The sequence below is a fragment of the Nipponia nippon genome, unplaced genomic scaffold (genome assembly GCF_047370975.1).
Source record: "Nipponia nippon isolate SJK-2023a ecotype South Korea unplaced genomic scaffold, ASM4737097v1 scaffold_19, whole genome shotgun sequence".
In the NCBI taxonomy this organism is placed as follows: domain Eukaryota; kingdom Metazoa; phylum Chordata; class Aves; order Pelecaniformes; family Threskiornithidae; genus Nipponia; species Nipponia nippon.
The window spans coordinates 2,860,054-2,876,744 of record NW_028262335.1 but is presented as its reverse complement, the minus strand read 5'-3'; the positions used below and the strand labels follow the sequence as shown (position 1 = coordinate 2,876,744).

General features: G+C 52.7%; 1 protein-coding gene and 1 long non-coding RNA gene across 5 annotated transcripts in view; one reads left to right on the top strand and one right to left on the bottom strand.

The window, feature by feature from the left end:
• KAZN (kazrin, periplakin interacting protein) overlaps positions 1-16,691 on the top strand; it is a 234,163-nt gene that overhangs the window by 133,315 nt on the left and 84,157 nt on the right. For 2 of the 4 annotated variants that reach the window (XM_087755447.1, XM_087755446.1), the window contains exon 3: positions 6,472-6,649. The exons of 1 other annotated variant lie outside the window; for it this stretch is intronic. In XM_087755447.1, the coding sequence (XP_087611573.1) occupies positions 6,472-6,649 (178 nt within the window). Of the gene's footprint in view, positions 1-5,740; positions 5,882-6,471; positions 6,650-16,691 lie in introns of those variants that run through there. One more of the 4 variants, XM_087755448.1, reaches the window with a different exon arrangement.
• LOC148056014 (uncharacterized) lies at positions 793-6,578 on the bottom strand. Its single transcript, XR_015704329.1, has 3 exons — positions 6,443-6,578; positions 2,741-2,884; positions 793-2,081 (listed from the first exon to the last, which is right to left on the bottom strand). It is a non-coding gene; the product is annotated as an uncharacterized LOC148056014 (long non-coding RNA).

Here is a 16,691-nt window from a genome sequence, read left to right as displayed (position 1 = left end):
CGTGGTGCTTGAGGACATGGTTTAGTGATGGGCTTGGCAGTGCTGGGTTAACAGTTGGACTCGATGATCTTAAGGGTCTTTTCCAACCTTAACGATTCTATGATTCTCCATCCTGCTCCTGGGGAGCGGCCGGCCGAGGGCAATGGCTGCGGACCGTTTTGGATCACGTGCGACCTTGCACTTGGTCAATGCTAAAACCTTAGGGATATTTCAGCCCAAATTACAATGAAAACAGTTTTTGCAGCAAAGTATAACCAGGCAGCTCTGCTCACGTGGATGCACCTTTGAGGCTCGCCCCTTCTCTTAGTGAGACCTACAGCACCTACGTAGGAACAACCCCGCAAACCTGCTCCTGGGTGGGGAGAGATGGGCTGGAGACCACCACAAATCAGAGGTATCGATGCAAGAAAGCTAAATATTATCACAGCACCATCATCACTATTGCTTCTACATGCCACGAAAGGGAGCGCTTCGCGCATATCCTGCAGCAGGGGATACATTAAAACAGGAGGGTGGACCGGAGTTAGATTTTTTTGTCAAGGTTTACATATTGACCCGTGAGATGAAGTCACCTTGGAAATAGCTGCAGCATGTCAACCGTGTTTGACGGCGTGAGTTTTAGTGGCTTAATTCACCTCTCAGTTGCCTGGACTGACCCCAGCCAGGTGGGAGATGTGCGACGGTTTCTATCTAGCAGATGACAGACGTGGGTCATCAGTGGGGAGAAACCCCCCCGAATTTGCGCCGAATCCAAGCAGTTTTACGTTAAGCACAGACCCTGAAACTCCCGGGTAATTACACTTGCCGTTTTATAAAACTAAACACCAACCAACTGCCCACAATAGTCAGGAAAGCAGACACCAAAAAACGTTAAAAGCGTTGGGTGCGTTGCAGCGGGAGCTCACCGCCGACACCGATACCTGCTTGTGAAAAGCTGGCTGCTGACGTCTCCCCCAGAAACATTTAAATATAGGCTGAACGTACACAGATTCATTGGATTGCTGTAATTCATTAAACAAATGTTGGGTTTAATAGAGGCACGTAGAAAGGCTGGTGCCATAGATGTGCTCAGCTGTGAAATATGCTGTGGAAGTCATTTGTTTGCAAGGGGTCTAGAAATCTGCTTCCTATTAACGTAAAATGGGTTTACTGGAGAAAAATCTCTGGGAGCACATTTTTCTCTCAGTTATCCGTCCTCAGTGGGATTCCTTGAGGTTTGTGCCGGGTAACTGAGATGTGTCTAAGCTGGGGGGTTTGGATCTGGGGTTTGTTTTGATCCATTAAGCTTGTATCTTGCTGCGGTGAGGTAATTCCCCCAGTCCGAGACACTTTATAAACATTAATGGGTTTGTTTTCATGGTCCCGAGGGACGTGCAGCCCAGGAAGGTCGCCGGGACCCTTTCACCCACACAGAAACGGAGACGGGGAAGCGTGTCCCTGCAGCATCGCAGGGAAAACCAGAATATTCACCCAAATTTTTAACCTGCCTAGCCTTACCTCTGTTTAATCCCGTTTTAATAACGTACTAACTAACGCGCTAGCACTTCAGCTACAGCGCAGCAGTAACGCATCCGCAAGGTTTGTGTTAAGATGCTGCTGTATACTCCAACCGAGCAAGAAAAGAGTTGGTGCTCGGTATTTTAAGAGCGAGAAGGGGGGTCAAATGCAGTTATAAATACACAAATACAAATGTGACCTTTGTACAGGGAAAAAAAAAATTGTAGGCATTAGCAACTATTGTAACTCGGATGGAAATGATTTAGCGGCGATGTGCTACAAGAGACTATTGAACTCGGGGCACGCTGTGCTTTTTCTGGTGATTGCTGCTGAAGTTTGCTGGTCTCTTGGGCCGGATTTTCTCGGTGTGCTTTTCTTTGCCGATGAATGGCCACACAGATGCCTCTGGTGACATTTGGAAAGGGCCAAACCGCCGCTGTTTGCGCTGCGGCGTGCCAGGGCGTAACAAAATAGAGCAAGAATCCCGTCTTGGTGATCTCTTTTCCAATCACGGAAGGTCAGTTTTAGAGGATGCGCTGAAAGAAGCTGGTGACGCTCGCAGCCCTTTTGGCTGGGAATTGTTACTGCAAACAGAGGTACATGGAGCAGATGAGAAAATAATGTAAATATACAGACAGAAGGCAATTTTTTTTTGGTGGAAGTGAGGCACAAGCAGATAAAAAGCGATCGGCGGAATTTACATAAGCCGTCACCATCTCAGAGGTCATCATTCTGCAGGATGACACACTGAAATTCATTTTTATTAACTTCTGGCCGATTATTTAATTGGAAAAGAAAGGATTTAATTGAATCAAGTCAAAGGGCCGTATTAGATTACGGTCAACCTTAACACAAAAGGCTTTTCCCATTTAGTTAAACTGGTTCCTTTGCATATTGTACACATTAATCTATAAAAAGTGGTAATCTGAATAGCAAATTAAAGTGTTTGGAAGGCCTGAATGGTACCCATGTGCTACTCAGCCCTTTTTCATCTCCTAAACCTTCTCATATTCCCTCTGCTGCATTCCTTAGGCTGAAAAGAGAGCCAACAGGATGGGCAGTATTCCCAAATCTTCCTCCATCCGCATTTATGCCATCTATATGTTCTTGAGAAACAGCCTGCCTGGATGCGATGCTACTACTAGAACATGTTGCCCAAAATTGAGGTTTTTTTTCAGGTTTTTCAAGGTTACCCTTGCTCTGCCTGAAAAGATGCTGAGGGTAGCTAAAGCTGAGTGGAGACCTGAGACTTCTTGGCGTTGACTCAGGTTTCCCACACGTCCTTAGGAAATATTCCCGGCCTCTCTGGGCCTCATCGGCGTGGCCAGGGACTCGCATCTCTTGGGGACACGGACTTGCTGGATAGCTGTCAAGCTCCTGGTAAAAGCTGGAATTAAAAAGAAAAAAGGCAAGGCAATTCTGGGAAATGATATGTTTCTAATTTTGGCCATTTAATTAGCTTTTAATTGAATTTTTTGTTAATTCAGAAGTAACAGGGAAAAGGGAATGAGGCCCGATTCGTTTCCTAACGCTTCATTTCACCCCAATTTTGAGGATTTCAGCAAAGGCTTGGCGTTCTGAATGGGAATCAGCACAACCCAACACAATCCCCAGGTATCGCGCTTTGAATGCACACCCTGGCGATTTATTTTAATCCTTCCGTCTTGGAGGCAGTTTTGCTGCCGGAGCGATGATCGGGACCCTTAGCTCAGAACCAGGCTCCGAGCGCAGGGAGATTTGGGGCTGGGAACGCGTAGGGGTGTGCACGTGCGGCACGGGCTGCGGGATGCAGAGTCAGCATCGCTGCAAACCTGGGGCAGCAATACGGCGGGCACGTCGCTCGGCTTTCCTTGCTGGAAATCCCTTTGCTGCCCCGCGCTCGTGCCTGCACCGCTCGCTTTCTGCCTGGCTCCAGCTCTGCCAGCCGATATCGCGGGATTGCCGCGGCATCGCGTGCTCTTTCCAGGCGGAAGCTGGGAAAAATCAAATCCTGCTTTGAGAGATCAAAATCAATGTTAAATGGGCCCAGCTGTTCCCTAGTAAGGGCAGGAGGGGGTCTGAGGAAGGGGAGAAAATCTTTCAAGATATCTTCAGGGTAATCTCAAAAGGACTTAAAGTAATAAGGAAGATTTTTTTAAAGCAAGGTTATTCATTTACGGATGAGTCCACAGCCATGTGGCATGTTAAGAAACATATTATTAAATAGCACATGTGCTAATGTAGAAATTCTCTTGCGTTGGTAAATTAAAAAGATTCCAGCGCTGCCAGTACAGCAACTCAACCAGTCTATTATTAAGGTTAGATTGAGTACGAGGCATAATTTGGACTTTGCTCCAGCAGCTGAATGTGTTCTTGGAAGGCTCAAATCAGTTTTAACCTGATTTTTTATGATAAAAATAATGTGCCTGCACTTTAAAGCTGAGTTTCTTTCTGCTGAAGCTTACGTTTTATACAAGTGCAATGACAAAGTTTTGCATATGTGGTACTGCGATTGCACATTCAGGTTATCTGGTTACAATACATAATTCTCTCATTTGCAAGCACAGTTTGCAGCAAATACTCATGCAAATTAGGCATGAAACTGGGCATTTATCTTGATTAGAATTCAGTTTCTATATATACTTAAAGAATTTTATCTTCTTCAGGGACAGCTGCATAGATGATGAAGAAAGAATTTCAAAAATGGCATTTATTCTCCTGGCGGGTTGTTTGTCCGCCCTTTGGGAATTCATTAAGGAAAAGCGCCCTTTCCACCAGTATTCCAAGCGCCCTGGCCCAGCGCTAGTGGTTGGGTTGCAAACACTGCCGGAAACTCTCAGTCAAAAATAACTTCCCCTCCTTGAAAAAGCCACTGTACCATTTATCTGAATACTAGATTTTTCTTTGTTTTACAAAATCCTTTTACGGATTCCAAGGTCCAGATGCCGCTTGACAAGGACTCGGTCCTTTTCACTCTTTAAGAGAGCTGGCTGTACGCATGACCCAGACCAGATCTGAGGTTTTGGGGGACCCAGACTGATCTTAGTGTTGTTTTTCAGCAGACTGACGTGACAGATTTACCTGATTTCTGTTCCTAAAAGCTGCCTGGGGACACTGCGTGCTTCTGCGGGGCCCCATCCCAGTGCTCCGCAGGGACCGTCACCGCACAGGGCAGTGACCTGCTTCTGCTTTAGCTCATGTCAGGCCTCTCCCAGAGTCACCTTTGCAGCTCTCTGAGCAGGGAAGCGCTTTTCTGTCGGTTTTACTGCGTTTGGGCTGAGGTCTCTGCAATGCCAGCGGTGATGCAGAAGGAGCATCCTCAAGTTCAAAGAGATGCCCCAAATTCTCAGGTTGTTCAGCCCAAAGCCTGAGTTTAGGCAGATAGCAGAGGACTTAGCAAACCGTACGGATGCGGGCAGGACTGTTTCTCCCTCTCTCCTTAGGGGCTGTGATTTTCTCGGGCTTTTCCCTCAGCGAGAGCCCTTCCTCGCCGGCCCTGGCTCCCTGCTCCGCTTCCCGCACCCGCTCACGTTTCGGCAGGGCCTCGCAGGCTCCCACCCCGCTGCCCTGGGGGCTCCTGCCCAGTTCCTAAACCCATTTGTGAACTTTTCCAGCTGCACGTGGCTCAGGTGAAAAGAGGCAGCGGGCAGCTGCCCGCAGCTTTCAGAAGCAGGGATGGTTCGGGGAGGCGCAGCCGCGCAGGCCACGCTTTCCAGAGCAGCATCGTTTGATTTTGGTGGGGATGAAGCCTGCCTGCGCGGCGGCCTGGGTGAGGATCGCAGCTCTGCAGGTTTGCTGCAGCCCAGGCCCTGGCAAGCACACAAGTGGATCCCTCGGAGGCATTGATAAGGCAGAGGGAAACATCAGCGCTCCCTCTAGCAGTCGCCAGCGATGATACCAAATAATTCTCGATTTTTCACCCTGGGTTCGTGCCACATGAACCGCCAGCGTAAGGACTCTCACATTAACCGCCGCTACAGCAGCGAGAGAGCATGCGGGTTGCTCTTCCACTCCCCCCCAAAATCATGCCAGGGGGATTTCTGGAGCCCATTTTACCTCCACCTGCTGCAGGCAGCTTTTGGGTATGGCCCCGCACCGGGCTGAACCTGAGCCCAATTAGCAGAGCGGCGCTTAACGAGCGGCATTGCCAGCGCACCGCGGCCAGCTGCGGGCACTGCAGCACTCGCCGCGCCCAAACTTCCCGCGGGGGGGGGTGTCTCACTATAAATGCAGCGCGGTGGCCACCACACGGTAGCCCTCCCCGCCTCCGTGCTCGCCCGCCCCGCGCAGGAGGGAGCCGCCTCCGCGGCAGCCGCTGAGCGCCGCGCAGGGGCCGCGGATGCCCTCGGCCGAGCCGCGCTCGCCTCCGTCGCGGCCCTGCCCGGGCTGCCGGGGGGGGCAACAGGTAGGGGGCATTCCCCACCCCCCCCGCACGGCCTGTTCCCCCTTGCACAGCCCCCCCTGCACCCCCACTTGTACAGCCTCCCTCCACTGTGCCCCCGCTTTGCACAGACCCCCCTCCCCTTTGCACCCCCCCAGCACAGCCTCCCTCCGCTTTGCTTCCCCTCTTGCACAGCCCCCCCCTTGCACAGCCCCTCTCTTCCCTTTGCACCCCCCTCCCACAGCCCCCTCCCCTTTGCCCCTCCTTGCACAGCCCCCATCCCCTTTGCACCCCTCTTGCACCCCCTTCCCCTTGCGCAGCCTCCCCTTTGCACCCCCCACATCCCCCCTTTGCACCCCCCCAGCCCGCCGCTCGCAGAGCCCCCTCGCACACCCCCGCTCCCCTCCGCACCCCCCTCGGGCCCCCCCTCGCCCAGCCCCCTCCCCTCGCCCCGCCCCCTCGCCCAGCCCCCTCCCACTGGCGCGGCTCCCCCTCCGGCAGCCCCTCCGCCCGCCCCCCCCCCGCACAGCCCCCCGCCGCCCCCCGGCCCCCCCGCGGCGGCGCACGCCGCTCCCGCTCTCTCACCTCTCTCCTCCTCTTCCTCCCTCCCCCAGGCCAAAATCCTCCACATGATGGACGACAACAAGCAGCTGGCGCTGCGCATCGACGGGGCGCTGCAGGCGGCGGGCCAGGAGGTGACGGCGCTGCGAGCCGAGCTGGCCGCCACCGGCCGCCGCCTGGCCGAGCTGGGCAACGACCCGGCCATGGAGCAGGGCCCGCACAGCGCGCAAGGTGGGTGCCGCCGGGGGGGATGGGGGGCGGGGGGGGGGGTCGGTCCCGTCCTCCCGCGGGAGCCGCCTGAAGCCGCCCCCGGCCGTTATTGTCTTGTATCGTCTCTGTATTTGCGCCCCCCGGAGCGGGGGTGCGAGGGGAGGTGGGGGTGCCCGAGCGAAGCCGCCGAGGGGCCGGCGCGTCCCGTCGGGACCCGGCTCCACCCGCCGGCTGCGGATTCCCCCTTCGGTGTTCAGCAGGCTCCTCGTTCCCTGCTGCTGCTTCCACCTCTTTCGGCTCCCACACCCCCAGCCCGAGGAGGGGCCCCCCCGCATCCCCTCCCCATCCTCACCGCCTTGCTGAACTCGCCCGTCCCCTGCCCTGCACGCCGGCTCTCCCCGGTCCCCCGGCTCCCATAACCGGTTTCGTAATTCGGTAGGAAAGCAGCCATGTTACAGCCGCGATCCGGCCGCTCCGGCCCCGCCGCTGCCGCCGGCCCGGAGGGCAGAGCCCGGCGGCGGGGGCAGCCGAACCGGCCGCCTCGGCAGCGGCGGAGCCCGGGGCTGCGGGGAGCCCCCCGCGCCGCCGGGGCCCCGGGCGTTTGTACCGCGTCTGGGGCAAAAGGCTTGCGCAGCCCCCGTGCCCTGTGCGCGTCCCCCTCCCTCTGCCCTGAAACCCCTAAAAAGTTGTCATCAGGCCTCGGAGCGGGGGCAGCGGAGGCCGAGCAGGGAAAAGGGGGTGCAGGGGGAGCGATTTCTGCTCGGGGCTTTGCGGGAAGGTTAACAAACGGGGTCCAAATGGTTTCTGCAGCGCTCTTGATGGGGTCCGGCTCTCGCCTGGCTGAAATTCACCGTTTCCTGCTGCTCAAAGTAGTGTTGCCATTTCTGTTACTTTAGAAACATTTAAGTATAAATATATATATATATATGTTTACCAAATAATTGTAGGCTTGCATGACGGTTCACCCTGGAGCAGCCTTGGTGTCAGAGCAAAAATAGTGCAAGCCCTCCCCGTTCCCAATAACTGAATTTACACCTGCGTGATAAAACGGTCAGTGGCTGTTATTTACTTGTTACTCATTGACTGTGCGTATCTCTCGGTACGGTGGTTAGGCATTATTTAACAGTTGCGTTTTGGTTAAGCTGCAGCTTTCTAAAGGGAGTATAGCTCTTGGTGGGCATCGCTGCTCCCGGCAGGCTGCTGTTGCACCGCCGGTGTTTTCTTGTTTGTGGCATTAATGCAAATTGATTTGGAGGGATTAATTTGTGGATTTGTTCCATCCAGCTTGTTGTAGTTTGCTGGTTTGGTAGCGGGCGTGTGGTGTGTGGAATTCCACCTGTTAAACAAAGTTAATCCATCGTCAGGCGTGTTTGCTGTGCGGCAGGAGCTGGACCCCGCCGAGCTTCCCGGTAGCTGCGGCTACACCGGGAGTGAAGTTACGTGTGCGGTCAGGTATTTTCAGAACCGATATGCGTAGGCGCTTGTTGGTATAATCTGAACCGGACCCTGCCATGTACCGTATCCAGGCTACCAAGGTGCTTTCCTTTACGAAAATCCGCTGAAAGGGCAGAAAGAGGATGCCTTCATCCTCCCTCAGCGGAGCGGGGGGATCAGGAATGCAGCTGGTGACACGCTGCAGAGGGCATCGGCGGGAGCATGGAAATGCAGCCTTGCAGCTAGAAAAGCAGGCAAAATCCTCTGGCTGCCCGCGCACGCACCTCTTTCTGTGGGTGTGCTCTGCGTTTGGGTTCCTTTCCCCTCCAGGAGGCTTTTGCAGAGATGTGTGTGTTTGTGCAGAGGGGCTGTGCCTTTGTTCCCGCAGCGTGCCCTGCCAAGGGAGGGAGCGGTGCGTGGCTCTCTAAGGGCCAGGGTTTCTTTTTTGTTTTCCTCAGAGGTTTTCTAATCTGTTGAGTGATGGAAAAACTCCTCTTTGGGTTCCTTTGCTGTCGGCGTGCTGGAAAACAGTCGGTGCGTTGTAATGGCGCTGAAGAAATGCGCTCCGTTGCCTAAAGCGTGCGTGTTTCTGCTCCATGACTGTAATTACGTGTGCTTTGGAGTTGTGGGGTCCCTGCGACCGGTGGCAAAGAGCGGTCCCGTCTTTGGCTGGGTGCGAGAGCGGTGCCTTCGGCGGCTGCTGAAGTTGCTGGAGGGTTCACTCCACCTTCCCACTCTTTAAGCTGGCAATTTTGGCTCAGCGCGCTGATGTCTAGGAGCTAGGGGAGAGGATGCTTCCCTAACAAGGTGTGACTCTACGGCCTTGTAGCTGTAGAAGTGTTTTTTTCCCCTTCCTCATTAAAGAGGCTATTATTTAAAATGTGATATATCCAGCCATGTACCACTGGTGTTGTAACAGAAGCTAATCAGTTAAGTGTAAAATTGCCTCTGAAGTGCGTTGCATTCGTTGTGCTTATTGAGGAGAAGGGGGAGAGTACTTGGCCTCCACAAAACCCACTGATTAGCTTCATTCTCTGTTTTGGGTTTCCTCCCCGAGTTTTGTACTATTGTTTATATACTGCCATAAATGCTCTCCTACATCACTCTGTGTTTGTATAGGCAGGCCCAAGATATCTGTAGCGAGCCTTATGCTATTCCTCAAGGCTTTCGAGACGACGTTCAGAAGGATGGGGTGAAAACAAGTATCTCTGAATAGCTCTGCTGTCATGCGTCTTACAAGTAGGAGGGTTGCCAGGCTGTTTGATTTACGCAGATACGTTCAAGGAAGGCAGGAGGCTGGTGAATGGGGTGGGCAGCCGCTTACCTGCAAGCGCAAACGTGGGATATGCTGGTGGTGCTCGGGTGGCCGAGGGGTTTGCGGCGGGGATCTGCTTTGGTCCTGGCCGAGAAGCACGTGGCAGAATCGTCAGGTCCCTTGGCTCGTGGAGGGAAGGAGCTCGGTGATCGCATTGCTGCAGGCAGGTGCTCCAGGTCAGTCCCAAATCACGTGGAAAGAGGTGAATGTGTGCCTCTGTGCTATGTGCAGTCAGTAATTAATACCGAGTTTGTGAAAGGTGTTATTTATATAATTACGGTGCAGCTTGAGACAACTTGAGGTAAAAACTCTGCCCCTTTTGTGCACACCAAGACTTTTTTCTGCTATAATGCGCTATTTTTGCAGCGGCGAGGTATGTTTCAAAGGCCTGTTTTACGTAATTTAAAACAAAACTGGAAACATTCAGCAAAGAGGGAGAGCGGGACCGGAGGGTGGGTGTGCGTAGGTAGGCAGGAATGAAACTTGTGTATTGTTACAGTCCTTAGCGTGAGTGTTAATCATCCGAACCTCTCAGGCCTGACAGTCGTTTTTAAACGGCGAGTTTGCTGGAAGAAGTATTTTGGCTGCAGCCTCCATGTAAACCTGGATGCCGGTCAGGGTGGAAATCAATACTTCATGTCCCCGGCTCTTAGCACAGCAATTACAGGCAGCTCTCGGGAGCATCGCTGGAGCTGTGTGTCAGCACCCTCGTGTTTGAATTCTCATTTGAATTAGTATTGGTTGAATTAATTGCGAGCAAAAGGCGTGCCTGTGCCCTGTGGTCTGGGTCAGGCTGCGGCGGCGGGGTGGGATGCTCGTGGTGATGGGGGGCATGCAGGCGGGCAGGCAGAGCATCGCAGCGAGCGCTGCTGCAGCTTGGTGGCCCCTGTTCCTGCTGGGCGCGCCTCTGGGCTGTTGGCTTAGGGTCTTTCCCGAATCTACGCCTGTATTTTCAGTAGTTTGAGTAAAAGCAACATATGTGGGGAAATGCAAAGTTTGGGTGTGAGGACTTGCTGCGCGCAATGAGGCGGTTGGTCTGTTTAGCCTCATGGTTTTGCTTTAGTCTCCTCCCAGCGTTAAATGGAAACACCTTAATTAATTAATGTTGGTAAAGAGCTTGAAGATGTAAAGCGCAATCAATAGCTAAGTGTTATTAATAATCCCTCGCTCAGCATTTGGCTTATCTCGCTTCCTGTTTCCGAGCGTCGGTGGCACGGGGTGGTCGCTGTGTCTCGCCTCGTGTTGCGTGGAGCTGGGGTGCGATGATGGGGGTGGTGGTGTTTGCACGGATGCTGCCAAAATTCAGCTGGGAAGGGAGCAGGAGCTGCACCCCGCTCCTGGAAGAGAGGATTTCTCCTCCTTGCTGCGCAGTGATCTCTGGTACACGCAGCATAAGAAAGATTTCAGTTGTGTCTTGGTAGTTGGTGATGCCAAAGGGCCAGGAGGACCTTTATGCTCATGACAGCCTAAAATAGAGTTTTCTCTTTCTCTTTGATCTCTGTACACTTTCATAGCTACAACGCAAAGACTTTGACTTTTGCCTAGGAGGCAATCAGTTACCTCTCTGCTCTGTGCTGTTTCTATTTTGCGAGTAATCATCTCGGGCTGTTGAAAAGGTACCATTTTCATCTTTTCAGAAATCTTCCCTGCTATTTGTTCTTCCAGAGCTTGAGAGCTGATACTGTAAAGGAACCTGAGGAATTTGGATACTGCTGTCCAGTTGGGTGTTGGGAGCCTTTTTGCACCAAGCTTATAGCAAGATCAGGGTATTGCTGTACTATTACTCTTTCTAATAATTTCCTGCTCTATTTACCTCTGTCCTGCATAGTTCGGGGGGCGAGCCATTAGTTTCATCCTCTGAAGCAGTTGCATGCACTGGGAAATAAATTTGTGCGTAGTGATATTCACATGGTTGCTTTAGATGCAAGGAACTGGCTGTAGATAGCACTTCAGGTCCCTGTTACGTCTTAGTCTTTGAAGATGTTAACTTACAATATCCTTTCTGGAGTTGTCCTATTCAGAAGCCTCATCTGGCATGGTTAGCATAATATTTAGATTATTGTCCCCTTAGGGCCTGCCCAGGGGAGTTTTAGTGAAGCTCCTGAGGATGAGTAAGCTCAAGTAAACTCTGAAGTTGAAGGACTTAAACCAGGGTTTCTGACTCCTGGGTTTGAGGCAGAACCACAAAGATATTTGGTGTTAGACTTGCAGACAGGGAGAGGGAGGTATAAACAGGTCCCGGTCCTAAACTCGGGGAAGATTAAGAGCAATTTTGTCCGTTGGATACGGGCACTCTCACATAACCACTGGTGGGGCTGGGTATCCTCCAAAAGGACAGCCTTTCCTCCCATTACTTATTTGTCGTTACTCTAGATATGTTGGTAAACTCGGTGTTCTCTGGCACCGGGGCCAGGTGATGCAGAAAAATCTGCATCCTTAGTACAAAACTCTCTGAGCTGCCGAAAGAGGCTCTGCAGCTGGGGAGGCTCATTGCCCAGCCTTTGAGGGCAGACGTCTTTCCTCGAGTGGTCCCTGCTCCTCTCCTTGCACCAAACAGGGCCGAAGTACATCGCTATAAACTAGGCACTGAACTTCAGCGCTGGCGTGTTATGTAGCAAAGCTTCGGTCTCCAGCTTATTAAAATTCAGTTCTCATAATTTCTTGTTGACAGCGAAGCGTGAGGTAAGAGCCTTTGGTACTGACGCAGCAGCTTGCAGAACCGGTGCGCTCGTAATGCGGCGCGGCGTGTGGAGCCAGGCTGAGGTTACGTCTGCGCGCAAAACCCTGGGGAATCGGTCAACCAGAAGCCTCGTTTTTCAGGGTACGTCCTCACCTATGGGAGGCAAAAGGCTCAGGGAGTTGTTGCCTCGCTGCTGGCAAATTTGCAATCTATTCCTGCTTTCTCTTGCTGTATAATTTTGGATGAGGCTGATGCTTTCAGGTATTGAGATAGATTTTGTGGAAGCAACAGGTCTGGAGACCTCGAGCTAAACAAAATACGTATTTTGATGTTTGGGGATGTGTACTGTGTTAGCAGGAGGTGGAACGGGTTTAGCTTTTTTTCAAAGAAAAAGAAGCAGCAGGTCTGAGCTATCCCAGCAGAACAGACGTTGAATAACTGCTTTTGGAAGCGTTGGCCGAAATCCTTTTCATAATCGGTTTGTTTGCGGGAGTTGCAGAGGGGAGGAAAAGCTCTCCCAAAGTTTTGCTCGCGCACCCCTGGCCAAGGCGGGTGATTGGAGGTTTGGGGGTGCCTGCGCTGGGATGAGAGGCTGAGGTTGAGCGATGGTGACAGGCTGTGAGCTAAGGGGACCTAAGATAACAGGGGCTTTATAGGCGGACAGTGCGTCGCCGGGTAAGAACAACTTTGCAGATGTAGTGATTATGATTGAGTGTGACGCTGGCCGGAGGCGGCGGCTCCCAGGGACATCCTGATACCCCAGGGCCCCTCAGCCGGGCTCTGGCTGCGTGGCATCAGTAATCTGATAAATTGCTTATTTCTCTGATCTTGTTAGTCCTCTCCTTCCCCGGATCCCTGCGAGGAGCCGCCGGGATGGGACAGAGCTGGCCATGTGCGATGCAGGCTGGCTGCTCCCAGGTGCCAGCTAGACTCGGTGTGGGTGGCTTTTGGGGCAGACTTCTGGTTTTTGGCTGTGCCTGATGAGGTGGCATCTGTGTCCAAAACTTGCTAACTGCAAAGACCTCTGCTTATGAGCGCAGAAGGTGAGCTGCAGAGGAGAGCTGTGTTTTTGCATAGAGCAGCTGATGAGAAATGGGCTTTTGTCATTAAGATTTCTGACATCTGCATGGGCTGCAGCAGGCAGGGCCGTGTTTGCTGTGAGAAATGCAAAAAGCTCGAGTTTTGCTTTTCAGACCTGTGGTCAGCTGCAGGTTTTAAGTACATGCAGTGCTGTGGCTGGAGTTTGCTTTTGGATCGCTCGGATGATGGGAAAGGAGCAAAGATGCCCACAGGAGGATGAAGGGGAGCGTGGTGCCATGTTAAAGGCATCACGGATCTCCTGCGGGCACCCAGGAGACCCAGCGTCTGGGAGAGGATCACCCTCATCCTTGAAGAAGGAAAAGGGACTGAGTGATGCTCTGCTGCGGTGTGGTCCAGGGCTGGGTTGCATCCCAGTCTTGGAGAATCGCCTGTCTCTCTTGCTGCTTCCGCAAACTTTTTTTTTTTCTGGAAGGAGCATCTCTTCTGAGGGCATCCCTAAATCCATTTCGTGCCCTTCTCGGTCCTTACAGAGTTGTTCTGCCTCGCATCTTTTCATGCCACTTCTCCCTCTAAATGAAAATTTCACAGGTTTTACAGGCTGCATCTGGGAGCTGAACCTTCAGGGTTATCTGACGGGGAGCTGGCGTGTCGCAGCCTTTGCCGCCGCCGTCCCTGGGGACACGCTCCTTTCCCGTGCAATCTGTGTTGTTGTCCTGCTTTGCTGGGTGGCATCCGGAGGAGAATCCCAAACCTCTCCATCACCTCCTCTCTCGTGAGAGTGTGCCTCCTCCCTCCGTAGGGAGTTAAATCTCCTTTCTGCAGAAAATTGCATGGCATTGGGGGGAAAAAAATAGTATTTGGTGTGAATAGGTATGATATGTGGGTTGTACAGAAAGCAGGCGAGCACAATGCCGTGCTGATGCCTATCTCCAGGATTTTCTGTGGCTCCTTTTTGCAGCGGCAATCAAACCCGGAGAGCTGACATTGCTGTGGAGGAGTCGTTTTCTTGCAGAGAAGATGAAACGGGTCTGGTGCCTCTGCCCCAGCAGATTTAGGCTGTTGACAATGTTTGGGGTTAGTAACCGAGAGCCTCTCTGAGACTTGTCTCTATTTTTATTTGCCTTTTAATTCTTACAAAAACATGGGACGTGCAGAAGCGGACGTGTCTCTCTGATAGTAACAACCTGCGCTACCCAGTACGTTAACTTGCCAACCCAATCCCTCGGCCGCCTTACGACGGGAGGGTTTTCCAATCGCGAATGCATGCGAGCACGCACGCCATTTCAGCACAGAGCTGATGATAGATGAGGGCTGGCAGAGCACCCGCACGCTTCTGCTCCAGCCCGGTACTTTTAAGCAAGCTGTCCGTCATCCTCCCCTGGAAATGAACTGGGAAAAATAGCGTGGGGTTACCGTTGGCCTTCGCCGATGGGCTGAACGGGAAGCCCCGCGCTGGGTCTGCGCAGCATTCGTGCAGCAGGCAACCTGCCCTGAGTAACAGCTTCCCTTGCTCCCTTTTAAGAGAATATCCTAAAATGCTTAGTTTGGTGTTTTGTTCTTGTTTAGGTATGCACGGGAGCGTTGCATGCCCTTCAGAGATGTGTTAAAAGGTCTTCATAGCATCCTGCTTGTGGGACTTGGGCTGGTTGGAGCAGTCTCTGCCCTCCCATCGTAAAGGGGTATTTTTTCCAGGATATTTCTGATTGCCGTAAGATAGCGTTGTGGGGCGAAATTTGCTGTGGGTGCGCAAGCACGGGCAGCGTTCGCCTGTTTTCCAGGGAGGTGTGCTGTGTTAGGGGTGGAAAGCAAAGTGAATTGATTTGAGGAACTTACCTTTGACGCCTAGATTTAGATGGTCTAGATGCTCTCAAGTTGCAGGAGGGGGAAAAGAACATCGTAGAAGAAACCTGAAGGAGTGCTGGAAAGGTTTTAGTGGACTGTACTGAGATTTTCAGTGGGGAAAATCTCCAATGCAGCTGCATTTTGAATGTTGAGTAGCAGCTGCCCTCTGATGTGGAAGCCAGGAGGGCACAGCGTGTTTTGGCATGGCCGTCGCAGCCTGCTGTGTGGGCTCTGGGCACGACGGTGCTGCTGGAGCAGACCCCGGGGGAGCAGGTTTCAGCTCGGAGCCGTGCCCATCTGCAGTGCTTCTCTGGAGTGACTCCTCACGGAGGGTGTGAGGAGGAGCAGAGCCCAGCTCGGAGTTGCTCGTTGGGCGTCGGATGCTCCCTCGGAGCTGAACAACGTTGTCTTGTGATTTTGTGTGGCAGCAGCACGTTCAGAAAACAGATTCCTCGTCCTGTGATGGCAATGTATTCTCTCTCTGTGTGTGTTTGGCACTGTTTTTTCTAGCCTTAAATGCACCCAATTATTTGCTTTTATGTTTGACAATTATTGCATTATCTGCTCGGGCAAAACCTGTCGTTTTATCCACCTGCAGATTCTTAACGTTAATTCCTTGAACTTTTCTATCCCCTGTAATATATCTGGAGTTGTTAAATAGCTTTGCCCAAATTTGTCATTTCTTTCCTGCCAAAGTGACGGCTCGGGCAGGAGAGGGGGAGCCGCTTCAGGTGGAGACGCGGCGTGCTCCCCGCCACATTTGCATCATATAATTGAATCTGCAAAGATGGTTGTTGTCATCCTTGGGAACGGAGCTCGTTTTAAAGCCGTGCAGGGTTTTGTTCAAATGAGCTTTGGTGTCCTGCACGATCTCCATTCGTGGTGGAGAGAGGTCCAAAACTGACGGTTTGAGGTGAGAGGCCTGATTAAAGGAGTTATAAATTTCCATGAAAAGTAGCAGGAGCTGGTGGGGCTGAAGCTGTGCAGCTCCTGTGGGAAAAGCCGTCAAAATAAAGAGCTCATAGGGGCGTGGGCCTGAGAAACTGTAGAAGGGCCACCTATTTAGCGAAAAGGCTGTATTTAATGCCATGAAGGCATACACGCTGCAGGCTTTATTAATTAAGAGGTACCTGGGCAGTTGCTGAGTGTCAGCTGCAGGGTGGGTTCCTGCAAAACCCTGGGGTCCTGATGCTTTGTACACAGATGCTCTTGGTCGGTTGTTGGAGCTGTTGGGAGAGGCGGTGGTGGGCACGAGCCTGGGAACGGAGGGGAGCTGAGCGGCTCTCTGCCGGCCGGTCCCGAGCATCTTCTCCTGGGGATGCCCCCTGCCTGCTGCGCAGCGCTGTCTGCCCCTGTTCGGGAGCTGCTGAATGAGCAGTCTTCAAAGGGAGAGAAAGGGGTTAACGGGGCATGCTGGAACAGGGGTTAGGAGCTGCCACCCTGCCCTGCTTGCCTATGTTCTCATGCCCGTGTCATTGTGTGGCTTTGGTCCAGCTCTGGGACTTGAGCTCCCAGAAGTTTCGTGCAAGCTGCTGAAGTTTTGCTGGAGTTGCATAAAGGTCTGCAGCGGCCGTCGGTCCCCGGGGCAAGGCGCGCGGCCCCCGGGCAGGTCGCCGGCAGCTGCCGAGGCCGCTACGAGTGCAGCACTGAGTACAATTTATTGTTGCTTTCAGGCAGAGCAAAGCCCCAGAAAGCACTTTGCATTTTCGCCACCTTTGCAGAGAACCTTTTTATCTGCTCTTCCTCCTCGG